The sequence below is a fragment of the Schistocerca gregaria genome, chromosome 4 (genome assembly GCF_023897955.1).
Source record: "Schistocerca gregaria isolate iqSchGreg1 chromosome 4, iqSchGreg1.2, whole genome shotgun sequence".
NCBI lineage: Eukaryota > Metazoa > Arthropoda > Insecta > Orthoptera > Acrididae > Schistocerca > Schistocerca gregaria.
The window spans coordinates 340,086,127-340,107,282 of record NC_064923.1 but is presented as its reverse complement, the minus strand read 5'-3'; the positions used below and the strand labels follow the sequence as shown (position 1 = coordinate 340,107,282).

General features: G+C 41.4%; 1 protein-coding gene across 1 annotated transcript in view; it reads right to left on the bottom strand.

The window, feature by feature from the left end:
• The window catches only part of LOC126266724 (venom carboxylesterase-6-like), a 122,699-nt gene that overhangs the window by 62,909 nt on the left and 38,634 nt on the right, over window positions 1-21,156 (bottom strand). The window contains exon 4 of the mRNA XM_049971200.1: window positions 20,681-20,866. Coding sequence (XP_049827157.1) covers window positions 20,681-20,866 — 186 coding nt within the window. The remainder of the gene's footprint in view (window positions 1-20,680; window positions 20,867-21,156) is intronic.

Below are 21,156 nucleotides of genomic sequence, written 5' to 3'. Positions count from 1 at the left end.
TCCTAAGGACAGACACACACACCCATGCCCGAGGGAGGACTCGAACCTCCGCCGGGACCAGCCGCAAAGTCCATGACCGCAGCGCCTTAGACCGCTTTTTTTTTTTTAATGTCATTTTTTGTATCTGCTCTGGGCGGACGTCACAAGAGACCCATTTCAGTTTTTCGTTGAACCATTAACTCAATTTTTTTTAATACAGAGGGCAGCTAACCCTCTGACCGAACACGCTGAGTTGCCGTGCCGGCACCGCTCAGCTAATCCCACACGGCGTATACATTTACTCACTAAAGCTTTCCAAAGGGCTGTACAGGCATCCAGAAAAGTAATCTTTATTTCCAATTAGAGACCAACGTGTCGATTAGCAGTTTATTGCGGCTAGAGTAATTTTGTCTAACAAATTCCCTACAGCGCATCTCTCAGAGATGCAGTCAGTTACCTCTGTGACCCACCACTGCTGTTGTTGCTAATTGGTGGACGACATACCTCAGTAACAATCTTTGGTGTGAAAGTTTCACAGACCATAACAGAATAGACGTGAACGTGGAATCTGGTAACTCACTATCGAATACTTCATTGCGCTGAAATTCGCATGCTGCAGTGGCGCAGCCGCAGCTATCTGTCGAGATAAGTCCACCTTATACGTACGTATGATGATATAAGGCTACCCAACTGTGACGTGTATATCTACGCACAGGAGATCAGTAAAGCTTCTAGAAGGTTGCAGAGAGTTCTGAAACATACTTGCAGTTCAAGAAAGTCTTGGAAATGCCTTCCCTCTCTCTCAAAGTGCACTTCGAACCAGTGTAACTTAAGCTGCCGCATGGCTTCAAACACTGTTTGAGCTGGTTCAGTATGGCACTACCTTATCTGCCGCCTGGGCAAATGTTAACTCAAAGCTGTGAACGTTTAGATGCCCTATCAGCTGTCACTTTTCGTCTTCCAGCATTGACTGAGTCTCTGAAATCTTGGTAGTGGAACAATGCTCTAACGAAAATTTATATTCATTAATATTCCGTGACACCTTTGCTTTTTAAGCTACAAATATTGTTTTATGACAACATATTACACGACGTACAGGGTGTACTTGAAAGCGTTGTAATGAACATCTATTTCCAGAAAACTAGTTCCGGTCATGCAACCATTATGAAGTCACAATTTTATATTCATTAATATTCCGTGACACCTTTTCTTATTAAGCTACATGACAACGTATTACACGACGTACAGGGTGTTTATCAATTAGTTATTAAAAAGTAACCTTTAACTGTGAACAAGCTATTGTATCACAACCCATGTGCCATCTGTAAATAATTTTCAGCCAAATCCTATGAAGTAAATCTTGATGCATGCTGGCAATTGCTTGTTATCAGTTGTCCCAGCTCGCAGGTGTTTACCGGACGCGGAGGAACAAACACATTGTCTTGAATGTACCCCATACACAGGAGTCCACTGTAGTTAAATCAGGTGATCGTGACGGCCAATACATTGTTCCACCACGTCCAGTCTAGTCGGGACATTCCTACGGAGACATGCGACTACTTCATGATAAAAATGCGGTGACGAACTTTCTTGGTCAGGAAACATTCTATGACCGTACCCTGTTGTAACTCAGGCATTAGATAATGTTCAAGCTTGTCCAGATACGATATTCCAGTTACAGTTAACTCGGCAAAAAAAAGAAAATACCTTAAATTTTGTTACAGCTTCCACCGCAAAAAAAACAGCTTAGGCGAGTACCGTACGTGTTCGATTTCATGACGTGCTTTCTGCTCACCCCGTATCCGAACATTATGCCGATTAACTTCACAGCACGCATGGAAGCTAGATTCATCAGTGAACACAATTTTACTAAGAATGTTACCTTGGTTTGCATTTTTTTCTACATGAAACAGAGCTCGTTTTACTTTCTCACTTTCTCTTAAAGCTTGTAACAGTTCCAAAATGTAGGCTGTGAATGACAAGCATTTCCGAGATAACTTTAACACTGTAACAGTAGGTGCATTCAATTCTAACCTGGCTCGCCTTGTTGCTTTACCGGAACACTTGTACAGATGCTGCGTCAGACACTGCTGGCCGACCCTGACCCGGTCTCTTGCGTGATACACAGCCAATTTCGCTGAGACGATTGTACTAATTAAATAATTTTTTCTTTGGGCTGGTGGCTTGGGATATTTAGGCCTGAATTGTCTCTGAGTTGTAATAGTGGATATGGATTAGTGCAACGAGAAACAACATTGCGCAAACCCAAATACGTTATAAGACTCCATGATGACTACAGGAATGCCACCTACTGGGATGTCAGGAATTAACAGTGTCAGGCGGGAATAGAACTTGAAGATGCGTCAAACATTTCTATTAGTTATTTACCCTTTTCACAATTAAAAGTTACTTTCGTATAACTATTTTATAAACACCATCTATATGTGATAACATAGAGAATCCTGCTTTGATAACATGGTAGTAACGTACACTCCAGACAACTACATAGGCTGAGACATGAAAATCTATTGACATGTATGGTCTGAAATAGTTCAATTAACACTTTAGGCTAAGCTTCATTTGAAGTTCGTTATAAGCAATTATGGAATTTTAAGTTCCAATTTTGCTGCCTTTCCTTCTTAAACAGAGAAATTACAAGTATTCTGAATTATTCGTAATTTACTGGATTATACATCCATAGCGATAGTTTCATGACGTTAATGTCGATTCGTGATTTAATCATTTTAATTGAGGTGTCGAGAGACAGTTTGCTGCAGTAAGGCACGGGACAGATGTTCAGGACAGATTTAATCCCCTGGTTGGCCATCAAGATTTACTTATAACTAACAACATTGCGGAACCGCTTGAAAGGGTTGTAATGTACAACTACTTCCAGAAAACTAGTTTCGGTCATGCAACCATTTTCAAGTCACAGCTTAACACGAAGGAAACACAACTTTTTTTCACAGCATCTGTGAAGTACGAGTGTGTCTATAATCTTATACATTTTTCCGCAATCACCTACTGCAAAAATAGAGTATATAATAGTGCCAAGCAAACTGTCTGGTCAAAGTAGCACCATAAACTCGCCACTCCCTTTATTTATATATTACCAGCTCAAAAATGTTCCTATAGGAGCATAAAGAAGGCGAATATACTCCTGTTTAAAAAACTCTGACAGAAAAGGGTACCTGCTACCTCATTCTACCTTCCTCAGCACCTTTAAAAAAATTTCCAAAAATTTTGGTATGCGAAAATATTCAGGTCTTTTAAACATGAAACTCACCTCTCACATCCATAAGCTCCACAAACCGTAACTCGCTCACAAGCACCAGACCATCGTTGTAAGTCAGTCATATGCATCCACTCCCACTTGCCCGTTCTCACTCACTCATTTACCCCAACTCATTGGCATTGTCTCTTTGCATCATTCTGTCCCTGTCCCTCGTCTCACGTCTCACAACCACAGTATCCTTCGTTCTGTCCTAATACTACTGTCCCCTCTCCACTGTCACTGGCTCCATTTTATTCTCTTACTGCTAACACCTTATTTATTCCTTTCCTGCTGTCTCTTCTCACTGTCAGTATCACTCTCTTCCTCGTTGTCACAGTCATGTACTCTATCCCTCATTATCACTGGCTCTCACCCACTTCGACTTTCTCTTTCTGTTTATTTTTGTCCCACTGGCACTATCTCCTTCACTCTTTTCCTAGCACCGTCAACTATGTTCCACTACCACTTTGTCCCTCTCTTTCTCTCACACTGTCATTATCTCCTTCGTTCTTTCTACAACACATCAACTCTCTACTTTCTTCCAGTATTTGTTACTGTTCCGACTCTTTCGCACTGCCATTGTCCCTTTCTCTCTCTCCCACTTTCTGAACATAAAAAAATGCGAATGAGTTCGTAGGCCAAAATTTTTGGAAACTTTTTTAAGGTATCGAGGAAGGTAGAATGTGCAGCCCGTGCCACACTTTTCAGTCAGTCTTTTAAACAGGAGCGTATTCCCCTCTTTTGTGTTCCTACAGCAGCACTCTTCCGTTGATTCTCTTCTTTTCTCTGCTACAGCATGAGATGTCACTCATATGAAAAGAACTGTATGGGTTAGTAAAATGATGGTAGTTTGTTGGTGTTGTTGTGGTCTTCAGTCCTTAGACTGGTTGATGCAGCTGTCCATGCTACTCTATCCTGTGCAAGGTGTTTCATCTCCCAGTACCTACTGCAGCCTTCTGAATCTGCTTAGTGTATTCATCTCTTGGTCTCCCTCTACGATTTTTTCCCTCCACGCTGCCCTCCAATACTAAACAGGTGATCCCTTGATGCCTCAGAATATGCCCTACCAACCGATTCCTTCTTCTATTCAAGTTGTGCCACAAACTCCTTTTCTTCCCAATTCTATTCAATACCTCCTCATTAGTGATGTGATCTACCCATCTAATCTTCAGCATTCTTCAGTAGCACTACATTTCGAAAGCTTCTATTCTCTTCCTGTCTAAACTATTTATCGTCCATGTTTCACTTCCATACATGGCCACACTTACAAATACTTTCAGAAACAACTTTCTGACACTTAAATCAATACTCGATGTTAACAAATTTATCTTCTTCAGGAACGCTTTCCTTGCCATTGCCAGTCTACATTTTATATCCTCTGTACTTTGACCATCATCAGTTACTTTGCCCCCCAAATAGCAAAACTCCTTTACTACTTCAAGTGTCTCACTTCCTAATCTAATTCCCTCAGCATCACCCGACTTAATTCGACTACATTCCATTATTCTCGTTTTGCTTTTGTTGATGTTCATCTTATACCTTCCTTTCAAGACACTGTCCATTCCGTTCAACTGCTCTTCCAAGTCCTTTGCTGTCTCTGACAGAATTACAATGTCATCGGCGAACCTCAAAGTTTTTATTTCTTCTCCATGGATTTTAATGCCTACTCCAAACTTTTCTTTTGTTTCCTTTATTTCTTGCTCAATATACAGATTGAATAACATCGGGGAGAGGCTACAACCCTGTCTCACTCCCTTCCCAACCACTGCTTCCCTTTCATGTCCCTCTACTCTTATAACTGCCATCTGCTTTCTGTACAAATTGTAAACAGCCTTTCGCTCCCTGTATTTTACCCCTGCCACCTTCAGAATTCGAAAGAGAGTATTCCAGTCAACATTGTCAAAAGCTTTCTCTAAGTCTACAAATGCTAGAAACGTATGTTTCTTCTAAGATAAGTTGTAGGGTTAGTATTGACTCACTTGTTCCAACATTTCTACGGAATCCAAACTGATATTCCCCGAGGTCGGCTTCTATCAGTTTTTCCATTCGTCTGTAAAGAATTCGCGTCAGTATTTTGCAGCCGTGACTTATTAAACTGATAGTTCGGTAATTTTCACATCCGTCAACAACTGATTTTTTTTTGGGATTGGAATTATTATAGTCTTCTTGAAGTGTGAGGGAGTTTCGCCTGTCCCATACATCTTGCTCACCAGATGGCAGAGTTTTGTCACGACTGGCTCTCCAAGGCTGTCAGTAGTTCTAATGGAATGTTGTCTACTCCCGGGGCCTTGTTTCGACTTAGATTTTTCAGTGCTCTGTCAAACTCTTCATGCAGTATCATATCTCCTATTTCATTTTCATCTACATTACCTTCCATTTCCATAATATTGTCCTGAAGAACATCGCCCCTGTATAGACCATTTATATACTTCTTCCACCTTTCTGCTTTCCCTTCTTTGCTTAGAACTGGGTTTCCATCTGAGCTCTTGATATTCATACAAGGCGTTCTCTCTTCTCCAAAGATCTATTTAATTTTCCTGTTGGCCGTATCTATCTTACACCTCGTGAGATAAGTCTCTACATCCTTACATTTGTCCTCTAGCCATCCCTGCTTTGCCATTTTGCACTTCTGTCGATCTCATTTTTGAGACGTTTATTTTCCTTTTTCCCTGCTTCATTTATTGCATTTTCTCCTTTCATCAATTAAATTCAGTATGTCTTCTGTTACCCAAGGATTTCTACTAACCTTCGTCTTTTTACCTACTTGATCCTCTGCTGCCTTCACTACTTCATCCCTCAAAGCTACCCATTCTTCTTCTACTTTATTTCTTCCCCCATTCCTGTCGATTGTTCCCTTATGCTCTCCCTGAAACTCTGTACAACCTCTGGTTCTTTCAGTTTATCCAGGTCCCATCTCCTTAAATTCCCACGTTTTTGCAGCTTCAAACAGTAAAGCTGTATGCCCCCGTGAAAAATTACGGCTGTAGTTTCCCCTTGACAGTATACTTACGTGAAACTGAGATAACACAAAACTAATTTTACACCTAAGACAGGATTTTACCTGCACAAAGCAGAACGCTTCTGATGACAGCGGAGACATATTACAGCATATTTCTCCGTGCCATGTGACTGTACAAAATACATCTTTGCCTCACACCGTATTCCACCTGCGTATTTTGAGTGTACACCTGGGGGAACTTTGAACTTCTGTATCTCAAAAACGGTTGAAGACATTACGAAAATTTCCAAGGAAGCTCGAGATATAATGTAAAAATTATAGTTATCTGTTGTTCATAGCCGTTTTGAAATCCGTGGCTTGGCTTTGGTATCGAAAACCCAGTTTTTGTGATGTTGCTCGATAACATATAAAAAATTTTGAAAACAGAAAGATCGTACTTCTACACAAATGTCTAGAAAATATACCGTTAAAATTTTTACAATTTTGTAAGGTTAGTTGATTAGATATCTGCTGCTCATGTCGAAACAATGGCGAAAAATTCGGATTTTCTTAGGAACCGTCCATGAACTAAGTGGTACGTCCATAAGCCTCTTAAGGCCCAGCATAGACCACATTTAATACAAAGACCCTTACGACTTTCTCCATTTGCCTAAGCTGGAGAGACTATGTAGTACACATATTTTGATCCTTCGCTGTAGGACACTTACAGTAAGAAGATCCTTCTGTTTGACATACAAATAGTCCCTAGACAAGGGACTATCCAAAACACTTGGCCCTATCTTTCTATCACCAATGGAACCGGAGGTATGAGCCCCAGAAGAATACACTCCGAAGTGACAAAAGTCATGGAATGCCTCCTAATATCCTGTCGGACCTCCTTTTGCCCGTCATAGTGCAGCAACCCGACGTGGTATCGACTCAACAAGTCGTTGGAAGCCCCCTGCAGAAGTGTTGGTTGATTGCTGTCTCTATACCGTCCATAATTGCGGGTGTTGCAGGTGCAGGATTTTGTGCACCAGCTGTCATCTCGATTATGTGCCATAATGTTCCATGGGATTCACGTCGGACGATTTGGGTGGCCATATCATTCGCTCATATTGTTCAGAAAATTCTTCAAGCTACTTGCGAACAGTTGCCAGCCGGAGACACAGCGCATTTCCGTCCATAAAAATACCATCGTCGTTTGGGAACATGAAGTCCATCAATGTCTGTGACTGGTCCCCAACACAAACATTTCCAGTTAATGATTGGTTCATTTGAACCAGAAGACCCAGTCCATTCCATGTAAACACACTCCACACCATTATACAGCTACGACCAGCTTGCACAGTGCCTTGTTGACAACTTGGGTCCAAGGCTTCGTGGAGTCTACGCCACACTCGAACGCTGCCTCCAGCTCTTAGTAACTGAAATCGGGCCTCATCTGACCAGGACACGGTTTTCCAGTCGTCTAGGGTCCAACCGATATGGTCACGAGCCCGGGAGAGGAGCTGCACGCGATGTCCTGCTGTCAGCAAAGGCACTCGCGTCTGTCGTCTGCTGTCATAGTCCAGTAATCCCAAATTTCACCGCACCGTCCTAACGGATACGTTCGTCGCACTTCCCACGTTAATTTCTGCGGTTATTTTACGCAGCGTTTCTTGTCTGTTAGTACTGACAACTCTAAGCATATGCAGCTGCTCTCGGTCGTTAAGTGAAGGCCGTTGACTGTGTTAAGAGGCAATGCCTGAAATCTGGTTTTATTTATTTAATCGTGTCTGAGCTACATCTGTTATTAATTAATAGGCTATATATACTAGATTACAAATACAAGTAAATGATAGTTACTCATTCGTATATACATTCATGATCTTCACATATTGTAAGTCGTCATTATTGTCTAAAGCAAGGCTCATATCTCTCTCCAGTGTTCGGCACACTTCACTGCAGCGTCGTTGGCCAGCCACAGGTCTTGGAAAGTGCATGGGGCCAGCAAAGATGGACAGGTCAGCAGGTGTGTCATGGTTTGTTTTCCTCCACATTGGCAGGGCTCTTCTTCGGCGTATCCCCACTTGATCAGGTTATCCTGTGACCTTCCCACTTGACATCTAAGTCTATTTAGGCTCCTCCAGACTCTCCATTCCAATTGTGATCCAGCAGGAAGTTTTTCCTTAATGTTCCAACTTTTCAGACTGCCTTTATCCGATTTCTGTTTCGACATTGATTCTCTAGTTGTAGACTGACTTTCGGTTAGTGGACGTTCAACTTTTATGAAGTCTTTCCGTAGATTTAAGTCTTGCCTCCGCTGGCTGATGTGCGTACAGGGGATGTCTTCTATCTTTGCACTGCCTGCTTCGTTCGGCTATCGCCAACGTTTGCCGTCTGATCTGTGGGGGGGGGGGGGGGGGGCTATTCCAGAACACACATAAAGGAGATCACGGTTTGTAGGCTTCAGGCATCCCGTGATTAATCGACATGAGTCATTCAGTGCTGCGTCTAGCTTCTGAGCATGTGTCGACCTTCTCCATACGGGGCATCCATATTCAGCTGGAGCAAAGCACAATGCCAGGGATGATGCACGTAGAATTTCCGGCTTTACTCCCCAGTGTGAGTTGGTAAGTTTACGGATTATGCCGTTCCGTGTGTTGACTTTCCCTCTAGTTTTTTCTACGTGTTTCTTGTAAGACAATGTTCGATCTAACGTGACTCCAAGATAAATTGGGTTTGGGTAGTGTTGAAGTTTAACTGAGTTCCATTCCAATTGTAATTCCCTGTTTGCTTCCTTGTTGTTTAGATGAAATAAACAAGTCTGCGTCTTTGCTGGATTAGGTTGAAGCTGGTTCCCGTTGTAATATTCAGTTGGTGCTTCTAAGGCATCTGTTAGGTTTCTCTCAATCTGTTTGATTGATCTAGATTGGCATGCAATGGCTACATCATCAGCATAGATAAAGCTTCTTGTGGTCGGTCCAACTGGTTGGTCATTTGTATACAGATTAAGAAGTAGGCGAGACTCCTTGTGGGAGCCCGTTCTTCTGGTTCCTCCAGCGACTTCTTTGTTCTTGAAATTCCACATAGTATCTTCTGTTGGAGATCAGTGATCTCACAACTTCAGTAAGGTGTTAGTTTCCCGTCATTTTGAAATCTGGTATTCTCGGCACACTCTTGGCATCATGGATCTCGGAATATTAAAGTCTCTAACGATTTCCGAAATGGAATTTCCCATGCGTCTAGATCCAACTATCATTCTGCGTTCAAAGTCTGTTAATTCCCGAGGTGCCGTCCTAAAGACGTCGGAAAGCATTTCACAAAAACCTTCTGCGTACAGATGATGACTCCGCCAGTCCACTTCTCTTTTGTACCTAGTGTACGCAACACTGCCGTCATCTGCATATATGCGTATCGCTATCCCATGACTTTTTGTCACCTAAGTGTAAAGTTTCTAACATATGCAAATCGTTACAAAAGTAAAGAGATCGAGGATGTTCGTAGATAAATGACGGTAAAGAGTACGGTCAAGGCGCTGGTAGGCAATACGCCAGTTGCGCAAGATGTGGGCGAGAAGAAAAAGTTCGTTAGGACCGCCAACTAGTGGGATATGTCAGGTAAAATGGGTAACTAGCTGAGAGATCTAGATAACATTGCTGCGTTCTGTATATCTAATGGACAACGGATGACACGTTATGAATACAGAGCTCCACAACCATTAAACAAAACGGGGATTTATTTTATTAAGCGTCCGCAGGGCGATTGTAAGTATGTGGGACAAACTGGTAGAAGTTTTTACACCAGGCTCAAGGAGCACTGAAATATAAGTAAACACAAATCTGTATTATCTATGCGTCTTGCACTTAATATTCACAGGCTAGGTAATATCGCGGACGGTCTTTCAATATTGCATGTATATCCTAAAGGCTTCACGCTAAACATGCTGTGGGAGATAGAGATTTTCAAATGCAGAACCAGTAATCCTGACGTCGGCCTGAACGAACAGGTAGAATTTAAAAATATTTTGAGTAATTTTTTTGCAGTGCTTGCAGTAGCTAACTAGTATCTTAGCTAATTCGCTCTTGTTGTTCCTGTTCCACAGTCCTACCACTGTCACTAATGCTAGGGTCCTTTATCTATTGTGTGCTTGTTGGCCGTTTAGTGGCATGTTTTGCGTGGATACCGGTTTAGTTATTCATCGCAGCTTCCACATTTTTGGTCCTGCTGCCATGGGATTTTACATTACGTCATAGAAATGGCGGCGCCTTGATAGTTTTCTTACTGTTTTTTATTACTTTATATGTTTTAATTATTTGAATAGTGGGTTATTCAGTATAATATGTCCTTCTGTCGATGTTTACATTTTCAGTTCTTCTGTCCTGTGTTTTTACTGTTACAACTACTTCTGTGCTGTTATTATAGCAGTTACTTCTTTGAATTTATGTGCGACTTGCATAGAGCGCTGGTTTGATATTAGACGTGATCCGCGTAAGTTTTATGTTTGTTGATTTTATTTCTTTTACTTAGACCTTTTTTTTAATTTTTTGTAGTTTCTTTGAACTTGGTCCACTATGTGTGCATCTATCGTACAGATGGCGCAAGATGAACGTCTGCAATGAACGACAAAGTGGAAGTTCTGAAGCACTATGATCTTCAGCGAAAGAGCGTCTAACTAAAAAGTGCACACAAATACGTGCTAGGAATCTGCGTCCATTTGCATTAATATGTGCTGGAGGTTTTTGCTCTTTATGTCAGGAGCTTGTAAATATCGCTTCCAAATTTGGACAGATGGATGTCTCCAACATTCTCCTCCATCCTACTTCGGCGTCAAGAAACACTGAAAGACAAGCCAATGAAATGTGGGCGAGTTATGATGCCAAGCACTGTCAAGGCCATATCTGTTCATGCCTGTGTATGAACAGAAAATTTGTAGACCGATCCATAGCGGGAAAGCTGTTACCTATCGGTTAGTGCATACTTTGTTGATCATGATAGGTCACTCAAAAACATGGAGTTGGCAAAAGCTCACTTTTCTCAGAATAAAAAATCTCGATAATTTAATTTAGCAACACGATGAGATTTCTTTTGTCATCGACCGAGGTGCTAAAATATGAAAAGCACTGAAATTCTTTCTGCATTACACATGTATTCCACATCTTTCGAATATAGTCCTGAAACACGTTTTCGATTACGATTATTTGAAAAATGAAATTGGAGTCGTTTATTCGATGATTTATACTGCCTGAGACAGGATCCATTTCACGAAGAAAATAGGTGACTTGAATTCGTTACAGACAAGCTTGAAGCAACAGACCAAGGCCTTGCCGCAATGGTAACACCGGTTCCCGTCAGATCACCGAAGTTAAGCTCTGTCGAGCTTGGCTAGCAAGTGGATGGGTCACCGTCCGCGTCTGCTGAGTGCTGTTGGCAAGGAGACTGTACTCAGCCCTTGTGAGGCCAATTGGGAAGTTACTTGACTGAGAAGTAGCGGCATCGGTCACGAAAACTGACAACGGCCTACAGAGAGATGTGCTGACCACATGCTCCTCCGTATCCGCATCGGGGGACACCTATGGGCTGAGGATGACACGATGACCGGTCGGTATGGTTCGGCGTTCAAGGCCTGCTCAGTCGTTGTTTGTTTCTTCTGAAGTAAGAAACGGAGACTAGGTGGAACAGCTTATTTAGAATGCTACAGTCTGTAGTTAGCCAATGCGACAAAAAAATGGAGATACTTGCAGAAAAGAGCGTACCTGAAAATCTTAATGGTTACAACAACGAAAATGCAAAAGACCTTGAGACATTTTTGGTGCCACTCAAAAACGCAAGGCAAGAAATATCCTATAGTTCAGTCCGTTATTTATTCGTTCAGAAACTGAATAATCTGTAACGCCGGTCCCAACAATCAAGAGGTACGTTTCTTTAATTAGTGTAAATCCACTTTTCTTGTTTAATATGAGCTTCGTTCCCGGCAAATGCAAATCGTAATTAGTTTCAAAACACAAGTTTCAGTGTCACTGGTATTTGTCAGTAGAATGAAAATGTCACATTATTTTATATTAACTGTAGGTACTTCGTGCGCTGAAAGAGCATTGTCTTCTCCTCATGGAGGAGAAAGTAGAAACTCGGACGTTGCACAGAACAGCTAGAGTTTTGTGGAACCCTACAGCCTACTGAAAATGATGTTCGTTGCTAATAGAGACGATACGATAAATTAGTGACGAAATATCGGCAACAGGTAAGCAGGAATTAAACTACAGCTTGACACTATTATGCTTTCTGTTTGTGTCTTCTTCTTTACCTCCCTCAGGCATTGGACCAGTTGGTCCGTTGTGACTTCGTGATCAATCAGTATTCTCTTGGGTTTACCAATGTTCCTTCTTCCACTAGGGATGCACTGTAGCGGTTGTTTTGGAATACGTTCATCGCTCATTCCATCTATATGTTCTTCCCGTCCTTTTCCGTATTCCTTAACCTTTACATTTAGATTGAAAATTCCTCAATTATTCTGCATGATGTCATTTTTTGATCTGTCTCCTCTTGTTACACCCTGGACTATTCTAAATAGACTTATAGCGGGAACTTGGAGTCTACTAAGTGTTCATAGTCCAGTTTTCACCTCCATATCGCCCTCGGGGAACTTTCACAACTTCATAAAATTTTAGCATTGGTCCTCTCGTGCATTTCTCTTGTGAGTCCTTTCTGATTGTGCCTCATATCATATATACTCTCTCAATCTCTTTTTCAATTTCCATTTCTCAGAGATATAGTATTTCACGACCAAAGACTCTGAAGGTGTTAAGTTGTTCAGCAGTTTTGCTTTCCAGTATGGACATACGGGGGGTTATGAGCCGTTGAAAAATGGACTAGGTTTCATTTGTTGATATACTAAAATAATGTCGCTTTGCTATTTTACATAGTTGATGTAAAGCTCTCTGTAAGTTATTTTCGTTATCGACAACTACAATCTGGTCGTCAGCAAACAAAGTTTTCATAAAATTCTTTCTTTGAAGCTGTCCTCTATATCAAATTCCATAATCCGATATTTCCATTCCCTCACAACGTCGTCTAAATATAGATTTAAATGCTTCGGTGAAGTACACTCTAGTCCGAAACTTTTATTAATATTTTCTTGGCCAATTTTACCAGATTCTAATTTCTAATTTATCTGTGTTCTTGTTTACATACAGTTACATCGGGTAACTTCGATTAGATGTAGTGATATACCTCTTGTTCCATAATATCCATAGTTTTCCTCTGTGCTCGTGATAGAAAGCTTTCCTATGATCTGTAAAGACTATGCAGTATGTTAAATGGTATTCTCTTATTTTTTTATTTTTTTTATTTTTATTTTATTTTATTTTTTTTTTTTTTTTTACTGAGAAAATGTTATCTTAGCAGCACCTTCCTTTCCGAAAACCAGTTTGTTCTTCGAGAAATATTCTGTCTACGAAGTTCCTCGTTCTCTTTACTGCCATCGTCACATACTTCATGTTTGGTGTATGCCGTTACTGCGAGACTTAAACCTATAATTTTCACGGTCTGTTATTGGCCTAGAGACCAGGGGCACTATCTTTTACAAGACAGTGCAGGTTTTCGCATATGCAGATGACGTAGACATCATAGCATGGACAGTACCAGCACTGAAAGAAACTTTTACAGCCTTAAATCAAGCAAGTAAGAAGGTGGGTCTTTTAATAAATGAAGATAAATCTAAATAGATGGCCTGTGGGAAAGCATATCAACCCAATACGCCGTCAACTTTCAGTGTGAATGGATACACATTTGAAGGAGTTGATAGCTTGAAGTATCTTGATTCCACAGTCACTTGCTTTAATGACATCTCAACTGAAATTAAGATTAGGCCGATATCAGCAAATAAGGCATATTTCGCCTTGAGTAATTTATTCCGGTCAAGTCTCCTCAGCCGCCCAACAAAATTCACTATTTATAAAACCCTTGTTAGACTAGTTTTCACTTATTCTTCGGAAACATGGCTCTTGACGGAAACCGATGCAAGGCTGCTCGACGGATTTGAGAGGAAAGTTTTGAGGAGAATAATTGGCCCTGTGTGTGAGAGAGAACAATGCAGTAAAAGGTAGAATGCAGAATTGTACACTATATATGCCGATGCTCCTGTAACAAAAATCATGCGATCAGGAAGGATAAGATGGGCAGGCCATGTGGCAAGAATGGAGGAGTCTGAGGTGATAAAGACTCTTCTCTTTGGTAATACAGGAGGACAAAGAGGGCGAGGGCGACCTCAAGCAAGATGGAGTGGAAGAAGACCTACGGAAACTCGGATGCAGAAACTAGAGGAGGGTAGCAAGTGACCGAGATGGATGACGGAAGCTCGTTGAGAAGGCCAAGGTTCATCCTGGACTGTAGTGCCACAGAAGAAGAAGAAGTTATTGATCCTCTTTTGAAAACGGGTACTGCTACTGCTTTCTTCCATTTCATTCATAATTTTCTTTGCTGCCAGCTTTGATTTACAAAATCTATATATAGCTTCTTCTGATAGGTAATTAAAAAGTTCTATACTTAGATCGTCCGTTCCAGGAGCTCTTCGGATTTTACAATTATTTAAGCTCCTTAAAATATGTTCTATCTGTTTACGAAAGACATAAGTTGATTTCTTCTACATCCTCATTCTCCTCTTCTTCCCACAACTGATTTTTACAGAAGAATTTTTCATTTGATGTTAAATAAATCTGTTACTGATCTACAACTGCGGAAGTCAAGATAATTTGTGAATTTCGCTCTGTTTGAAAAAGTTATCTTATATTCGCATTGAATTTAAGTTCACAAAGGCTCGTAACATTTATCCATTCTAATTAACTGCTGATTCTCCGGTGTGTCCTTACGCGCTGTTTTCCTAATGTACCATTCATGTCTCCTCTCTTTCTTACTTATGGAGTCAAGGACACTTCACAAGTTCTTGTAAAATTTATTAGATGCACTCTTTCTTCCTTCTTCGGGGGCATATACTGGTCTAATGCTCATATATCCTGTAGCTATTACAAATATGCGCGTTACAGTTCTTTCATTTACGCAACTTTATGGTGTCATGCTGCTCCTTCTGTTTTTGTGATACTTGCGATATATTTATTCAGGCCCGTGTAGAGAATGTTAGCAGCGCTCACTAGTCAAATAAAATGTATTCCATGTCTTCGGAGTGGTTGGACTGAGCCACCCGATTCTCGCCTGTTTTCAAAGTGGTAGTGATAACGTCTATCCGCCTCAGTGGTGAACACGTAACAATAGTGTTTACCCCAAGATAGTTATTTTAGCGAGAAGTGTGTGTTGTGTACCAGCTTCCAAATGCAGCTTATTTCTAACAGGCAAAGTTGATTTGATACAAAACGATTTGCTGATATTCTAACAATTCGTTGCAGTTAGTATTTTTTTCTATATTTATGAGTTTTAGGTGGGAACATTCACATATGTGAATTTCAACCAATAAAGCAGATAATGCTATGGAAAACAGCAATGTATTTTTTTCACTGCGAGACCGACCATCTCCACAAAAGTGAGTAGTTCCTTAGCTTTTCCTTGAAATTTTTAACTGTTTCCAAAGGGTTTTTTCGTACTCTCTTGCGGATCATAAATGATGCGATTGGACACTACCGCGCAGGAATATTCGTCTATAGCATAACTTAATTGATATTGGGGTAATTCTACCAGCTGTGGTGAATAACACCAGTCCAAAGACACGCAGAGCTACTACAACGTTTATATCAGCAAAGTGGCGAGCGCACCAGACCCGGCGGCAACTGCCCTCCCTTCTCACGGCACCTCGTTCGACCACAGCCTGCCCTCCCCTCCCTCCCCACTCTTCCTCCACCCTCCGAGCTTTCAATTTGTAATCTCTGCTGCTCCAATGATAACCCTACGCAAAATGGGCAACGAGTGGCCATCCTTAACTGTAACTACTTACTACTCAGTTTTAGCCTTATTTTTTAGTTTATGACTTTCGTAGACTCTGATCCGGCTCTGCTGGTGCTTATGTAGACTCTAGGCCCTCGGCTGCGCTTACAACATATGGCTGCCTTAACGTCAGGCATATGTGAGAGGTGATATAAGCGCGGTCGGTTTTCTATTCTCCCTCTGACGAGCCATGAACGGCAGATGTGCTGTCTTTTAACTTAACTTGGACATATACACTTTGTTTTCATTTTAGGTATGTTCATTGTTGCTTATAAATTATCTGACCTTATATGCTTTTGAGCTACTCTGTCATCTTGGAAAGACTTTGGAAACAGGTTGGAGACTATGGCTCAAGCTGCTGGAAAACCATTCTGGAGTGTAATTAGCAGTCTTCGAAAGGGAGGTAAGAAGGAAATGACAAGTATTTTGGACAGGTCAGGAAAACTGCTGGTGAATCCTGCGGATGCCTTGGGCAGATGGAGGGAATATTTTGAAGAGTTGCTCAATGTAGGTGAAAATACGATCAGTAATGTTTCAGATTTCGAGGTAGAATGGGATAGGAATGATGATGGAAATAGGATCACATTTGAGGAAGTGAAGAAAATGGTCAATAGATTGCAGTGCAATAAAGCAGCTGGGGTGGATGAAATTAAGTCAGAACTCACCAAATACAGTGGAATGGCAGGTCTTAAATGGCTAAACAGGATAATTGAAATGGCCTGGGAGTCGGGACAGGTTCCATCAGACTGGACAAAAGCAGTAATCACACCAATCTTTAAACATGGAAACAGAAAAGATTGTAACAACTACAGAGGTATTTCTTTAATCAGCGTTGTGGGTAAAATCTTCTCAGGTATTGTTGAAAGGAAAGTGCGAGTATTAGTTGAGGACCAATTGGATGAAAATCAGTGTGGGTTTAGGCCTCTTAGAGGTTGTCAGGACCAGATCTTTAGCTTACGGCAAATAATGGAGAAGTGTTATGAGTGGAACAGGGAATTGTATCTATGCTTTATAGATCTGGAAAAGGCATATGACCGGGTTCCTAGGAGAACGTTATTGTCTGTTCTACGAGATTATGGAATAGGAGGCAAACTTTTGCAAGCAATTAAAGGACTTTACATGGATAGTCAGGCAGCAGTTAGAGTTGACGGTAAATGAGTTCATGGTTCAGAGTAGTTTCAGGGGTAAGACAAGGCTGCAACCTGTCTCCACTATTGTTCATATTATTTATGGATCATATGTTGAAAACAATAGACTAGCTGGGTGAGATTAAGATATGTGAACACAGAATAAGCGGTCTTGCATATGCGGATGACTTAGTTGTAATGGCAGATTCGAGTGAAAGTTTGCAAAGTTATATTTCAGAGCTAGATCAGAAATGTAAGGACTATGGTATGAAGATTAGCATCTCCAAAACGAAAGTAATGTCAGTGGGAAAGAAATATAAACGGATTGAGTGCCAAATAGGAGGAACAAAGTTAGAACAGGTGCACGGTTTCAAGTACTTAGGATGCATATTCTCACAGGATGGCAACTTAGTGAAAGAACTGGAAGCAAGATGTAGCAAAGCCAATGCAGTGAGCGCTCAGCTACGATCTACTCTCTTCTGCAAGAAGGAAGTTAGTACCAAGACTAAGTTATCTGTGCACCGTTCAATCTTTCGACCAACTTTGTTGTATGGGAGCGAAAGCTGGGTGGGACGCTTAGATGGTGGGGTAATGTTACACGCATGGGAGAAGCAAGGTTACCCAAGAGATTCATAGGTTCAGCAGTAGAGGGTAGGAGGAGTCGGGGTAGACCAAGGAGAACGTACCTCGATTCGGTTAAAGTAAAAGGTTTAACATCAGAAGAGGCACCAATGTTAGCGCTGAATAGGGGAACATGGAGGAATTTTATAAGGGGGCTATGCTCCAGACTGAACGCTGAAAGGCATAATCAGTCTTAAATGATGATGATGATGATGATGATGATGATGATGATGTCATCACTCGTACTGTTTGGACATATTGTTTCACTTATAACTCATAGTAGCTACTGAAGATGAGACTGAGACCCCGAAACCGGTTGTGTAAGACATAATTAATGCAAACGTTTTACGCTGTAGCACAGGTTTCACTACTGAACAGGATTAGTCATTGTTGCTGCCAGAAATTACAGTTCCGGCAATTAAATTTCACACCCTCTATGCAATCTGCATGTGCGATTAGACACAAACCTGTCGATCAGCAGTTTAATGCGGATATAGTAGTGTTATTTAAGTAACTCCCTACAGCACGTCTCTCGGATACTCTGGTATCTATCACTGCTCATTGGCCGACGACGTACCTCAGAAACTGTCGTTGCTGAAAGACTTTCACAGATCAGAACAGAACAGACTAGCAGCTGAACGTGACTTGGAGCTGATTAACTCACTCTCCACGCTTTTACACTTATATGCTATGATGAAATATTTTCTTGGTTGCATACTGAGCTCCTTTCTATACCCCTGAGGGATTTATTGACGAGTAGCAAAGCATTTTCTTTTAGTGTTATCCCATAAATTTGCATTAATGAGTACACATATGCAAAACGTGTTAAGATATTTATTTGTTTTCAAAACAAGCAACTAAGCAAAGAGCAAAAGTTTTTAAATTTGAGAAGCTCATTAACACGTTTCTTCCATTCCAAATTTTTACCAGTAAGGGCTATCTGGAATCCAGAGTAGAAAAAGCTGGAAGCATTTAAAGTGTCGAAATATACTAAAGAAAATATGAAATAATTAAATGCTAAAAGGTACAGTTCAGTAAATATGTCTACGAGAGAAACTCGTCACTAGAAGAAGGAGCACTTCAGTGGGACGTCTGCTGTGGCAGCAATCAACAGCCAATTTGACACTGGAAGGGGAAAAACATTAGGAGCAGGCAGCCACTCGAAAGTGTGAAATATTTCGAGGATTTTGGATGTAGCATTTACAGAGACAAACCCATAATCATTGGCAAATATTTCTCCGGTAGTCCAGCTAACAATAAAGTTCCAATCCATTCATCCGCAGATTTCAAAACCAATATTCCTCAGACGATTGGAGACTGAAATTATTGTATTCACATATTCATCCACGCTTTTACACTTATTCAATCTTGTGGTTATTAGCTCACGAAGAAATCCTACTTTTCTGGTTAAACGACCATCTTCAAATGCGTTTTTCAGTTTGTTCCATACTTCGTTTGCTGACGTAGCCTTTTCTATGTGAACATAATTCATTGGATTTGTTTTGACTTCGCCTTCCGATCCTTAGTAGCAAAACTTGATTCCGTAGGTGCCAATTTACCGTTTAAGACGTCCCGTAAGTCATCCAAGTGCAAATACGCCTCAACGGCAAATTTCCATGCCGCGTAATTTTAGCGCCATACAAGCCACTCTATTTGCGGTATCTGTGTTGTACTCATTCTGGGGTTATTTTCTTCTTCGTATAGCATACACAATCCCAGTTTACACGAACTTCCGCGCACCTTTTGCGCAGTTACACGTCACCTTAAAGCTTATTATACCGCTTTAATCCAGTACCTGGGCCCATAACCTGTTGTAGTTTATGCAGATTAACGCAGCTAAATAACAGGTACCGACTATTTAAGGGACAAAATAAACTTATGCTTTCCTGAATGAGATTTTCACTCTGCAGCGGAGTTTGCGCTGATATGAAACTTCCTGGCAGATTAAAACTGTGTTTACGACCGAGACTCGAACTGAGGACCTTTGACTTTCGTGGGCAAGTGCTTTACCAAGTGCTCGAGTTCAACTCTCGGTCCAGCACACAGTTTTAATCAGTGAGGAAGTTTCATATCAGCGCACACTCCGCTGCAGAGTGAAAATTTCATTCTGGAAACATCCCCGAGGCTGTGGCTAAGCCATGTCTCCGCAATATCCTTTCTCCGTTTAGGAGTGCTAGTTCTGCAAGGTTCGCAGGAGAGCTTCTGTAAAGTTTGGAAGGTAGGAGACGAGGTACTGGCAGAAGTAAAGCTGTGAGGACGGGGCGTGAGTCGTGCTTGGGTAGCTCAGTTGGTAGTGCACTTGCCCGCGAAAGGCAAAGGTCCCGAGTTTGGGTGTCGGTCCGGCACACAGTTTTAATCTGCCAGGAAGTTTCTTAACTTATGCTTTATTCGCACAACACATATTAATACATATATGTTACGCAGCCCTATAAACAAACACGGAACATGTATATTCCACAGAGTCTAATTCAATATGCACATCATATCTTGTGCGCCACTGTGCAGGCTGGAAAATCTTTGTTCACATATCCCCAACAGCACTCGATCTTCGCTATAACTTGGACAGTTCAACTGCCTAATTATTCAACACTACTTTTTGCTTCACTTTCGTTAAATCAATTCAAGCCCGTTGTATGTAACGCTAGAATTTCATAAAACGTAAGTTTTCCAGAAGAGTGAAACGATCAAATGTCACAAAAAATAAAAATTGGTGATCTTTTGTGGTCCGAGAAGTAAAATACGTGTATTATAGCGTCGATATTTCAGCTGGAGAAGAGCGTTAAATCGTAGAAACAAACAAATTACACCTGTCAGGACTTCGGTACTCACGGAAGGAGAGGTGTGTGAACATGTGGTAGTGCGCGCTGGCGGCGCCCGCCTCGACGCCGAGCAGCGTCACGCTGTGCGGGTTGCCGCCGAACATGGGGCCGTTACGCAGCACCCAGCGCAGCGCCATCGACTGGTCCTTGAGGCCCACGTTGCCAGGCAGCGACATATCCCCAGCCGCCAGGAAGCCTGCAAGCAGTCAACGGCAAACTCACCGCTGCAGCCTGAGCGAAATGCGCGCAACCTGTGGCGGAAACGAGATGAGAGGAAGTTAAGCAGCAAAATTAGCGACAGTGAACTACAGTCAGAAGCAGACGATTAACAAACTGGAGATTGATCTAAACAAACTGGACATCGAAACAGACTAGAGACTAAGAGTTTGATCGAATTTTTGTTTTAGTCTTCTGACAGGTTCCATGCAGCCCTCAATAAATTTGTCTCCTGTGCGAAACTCTTCATCTCAGAGTGGCATTTGCACT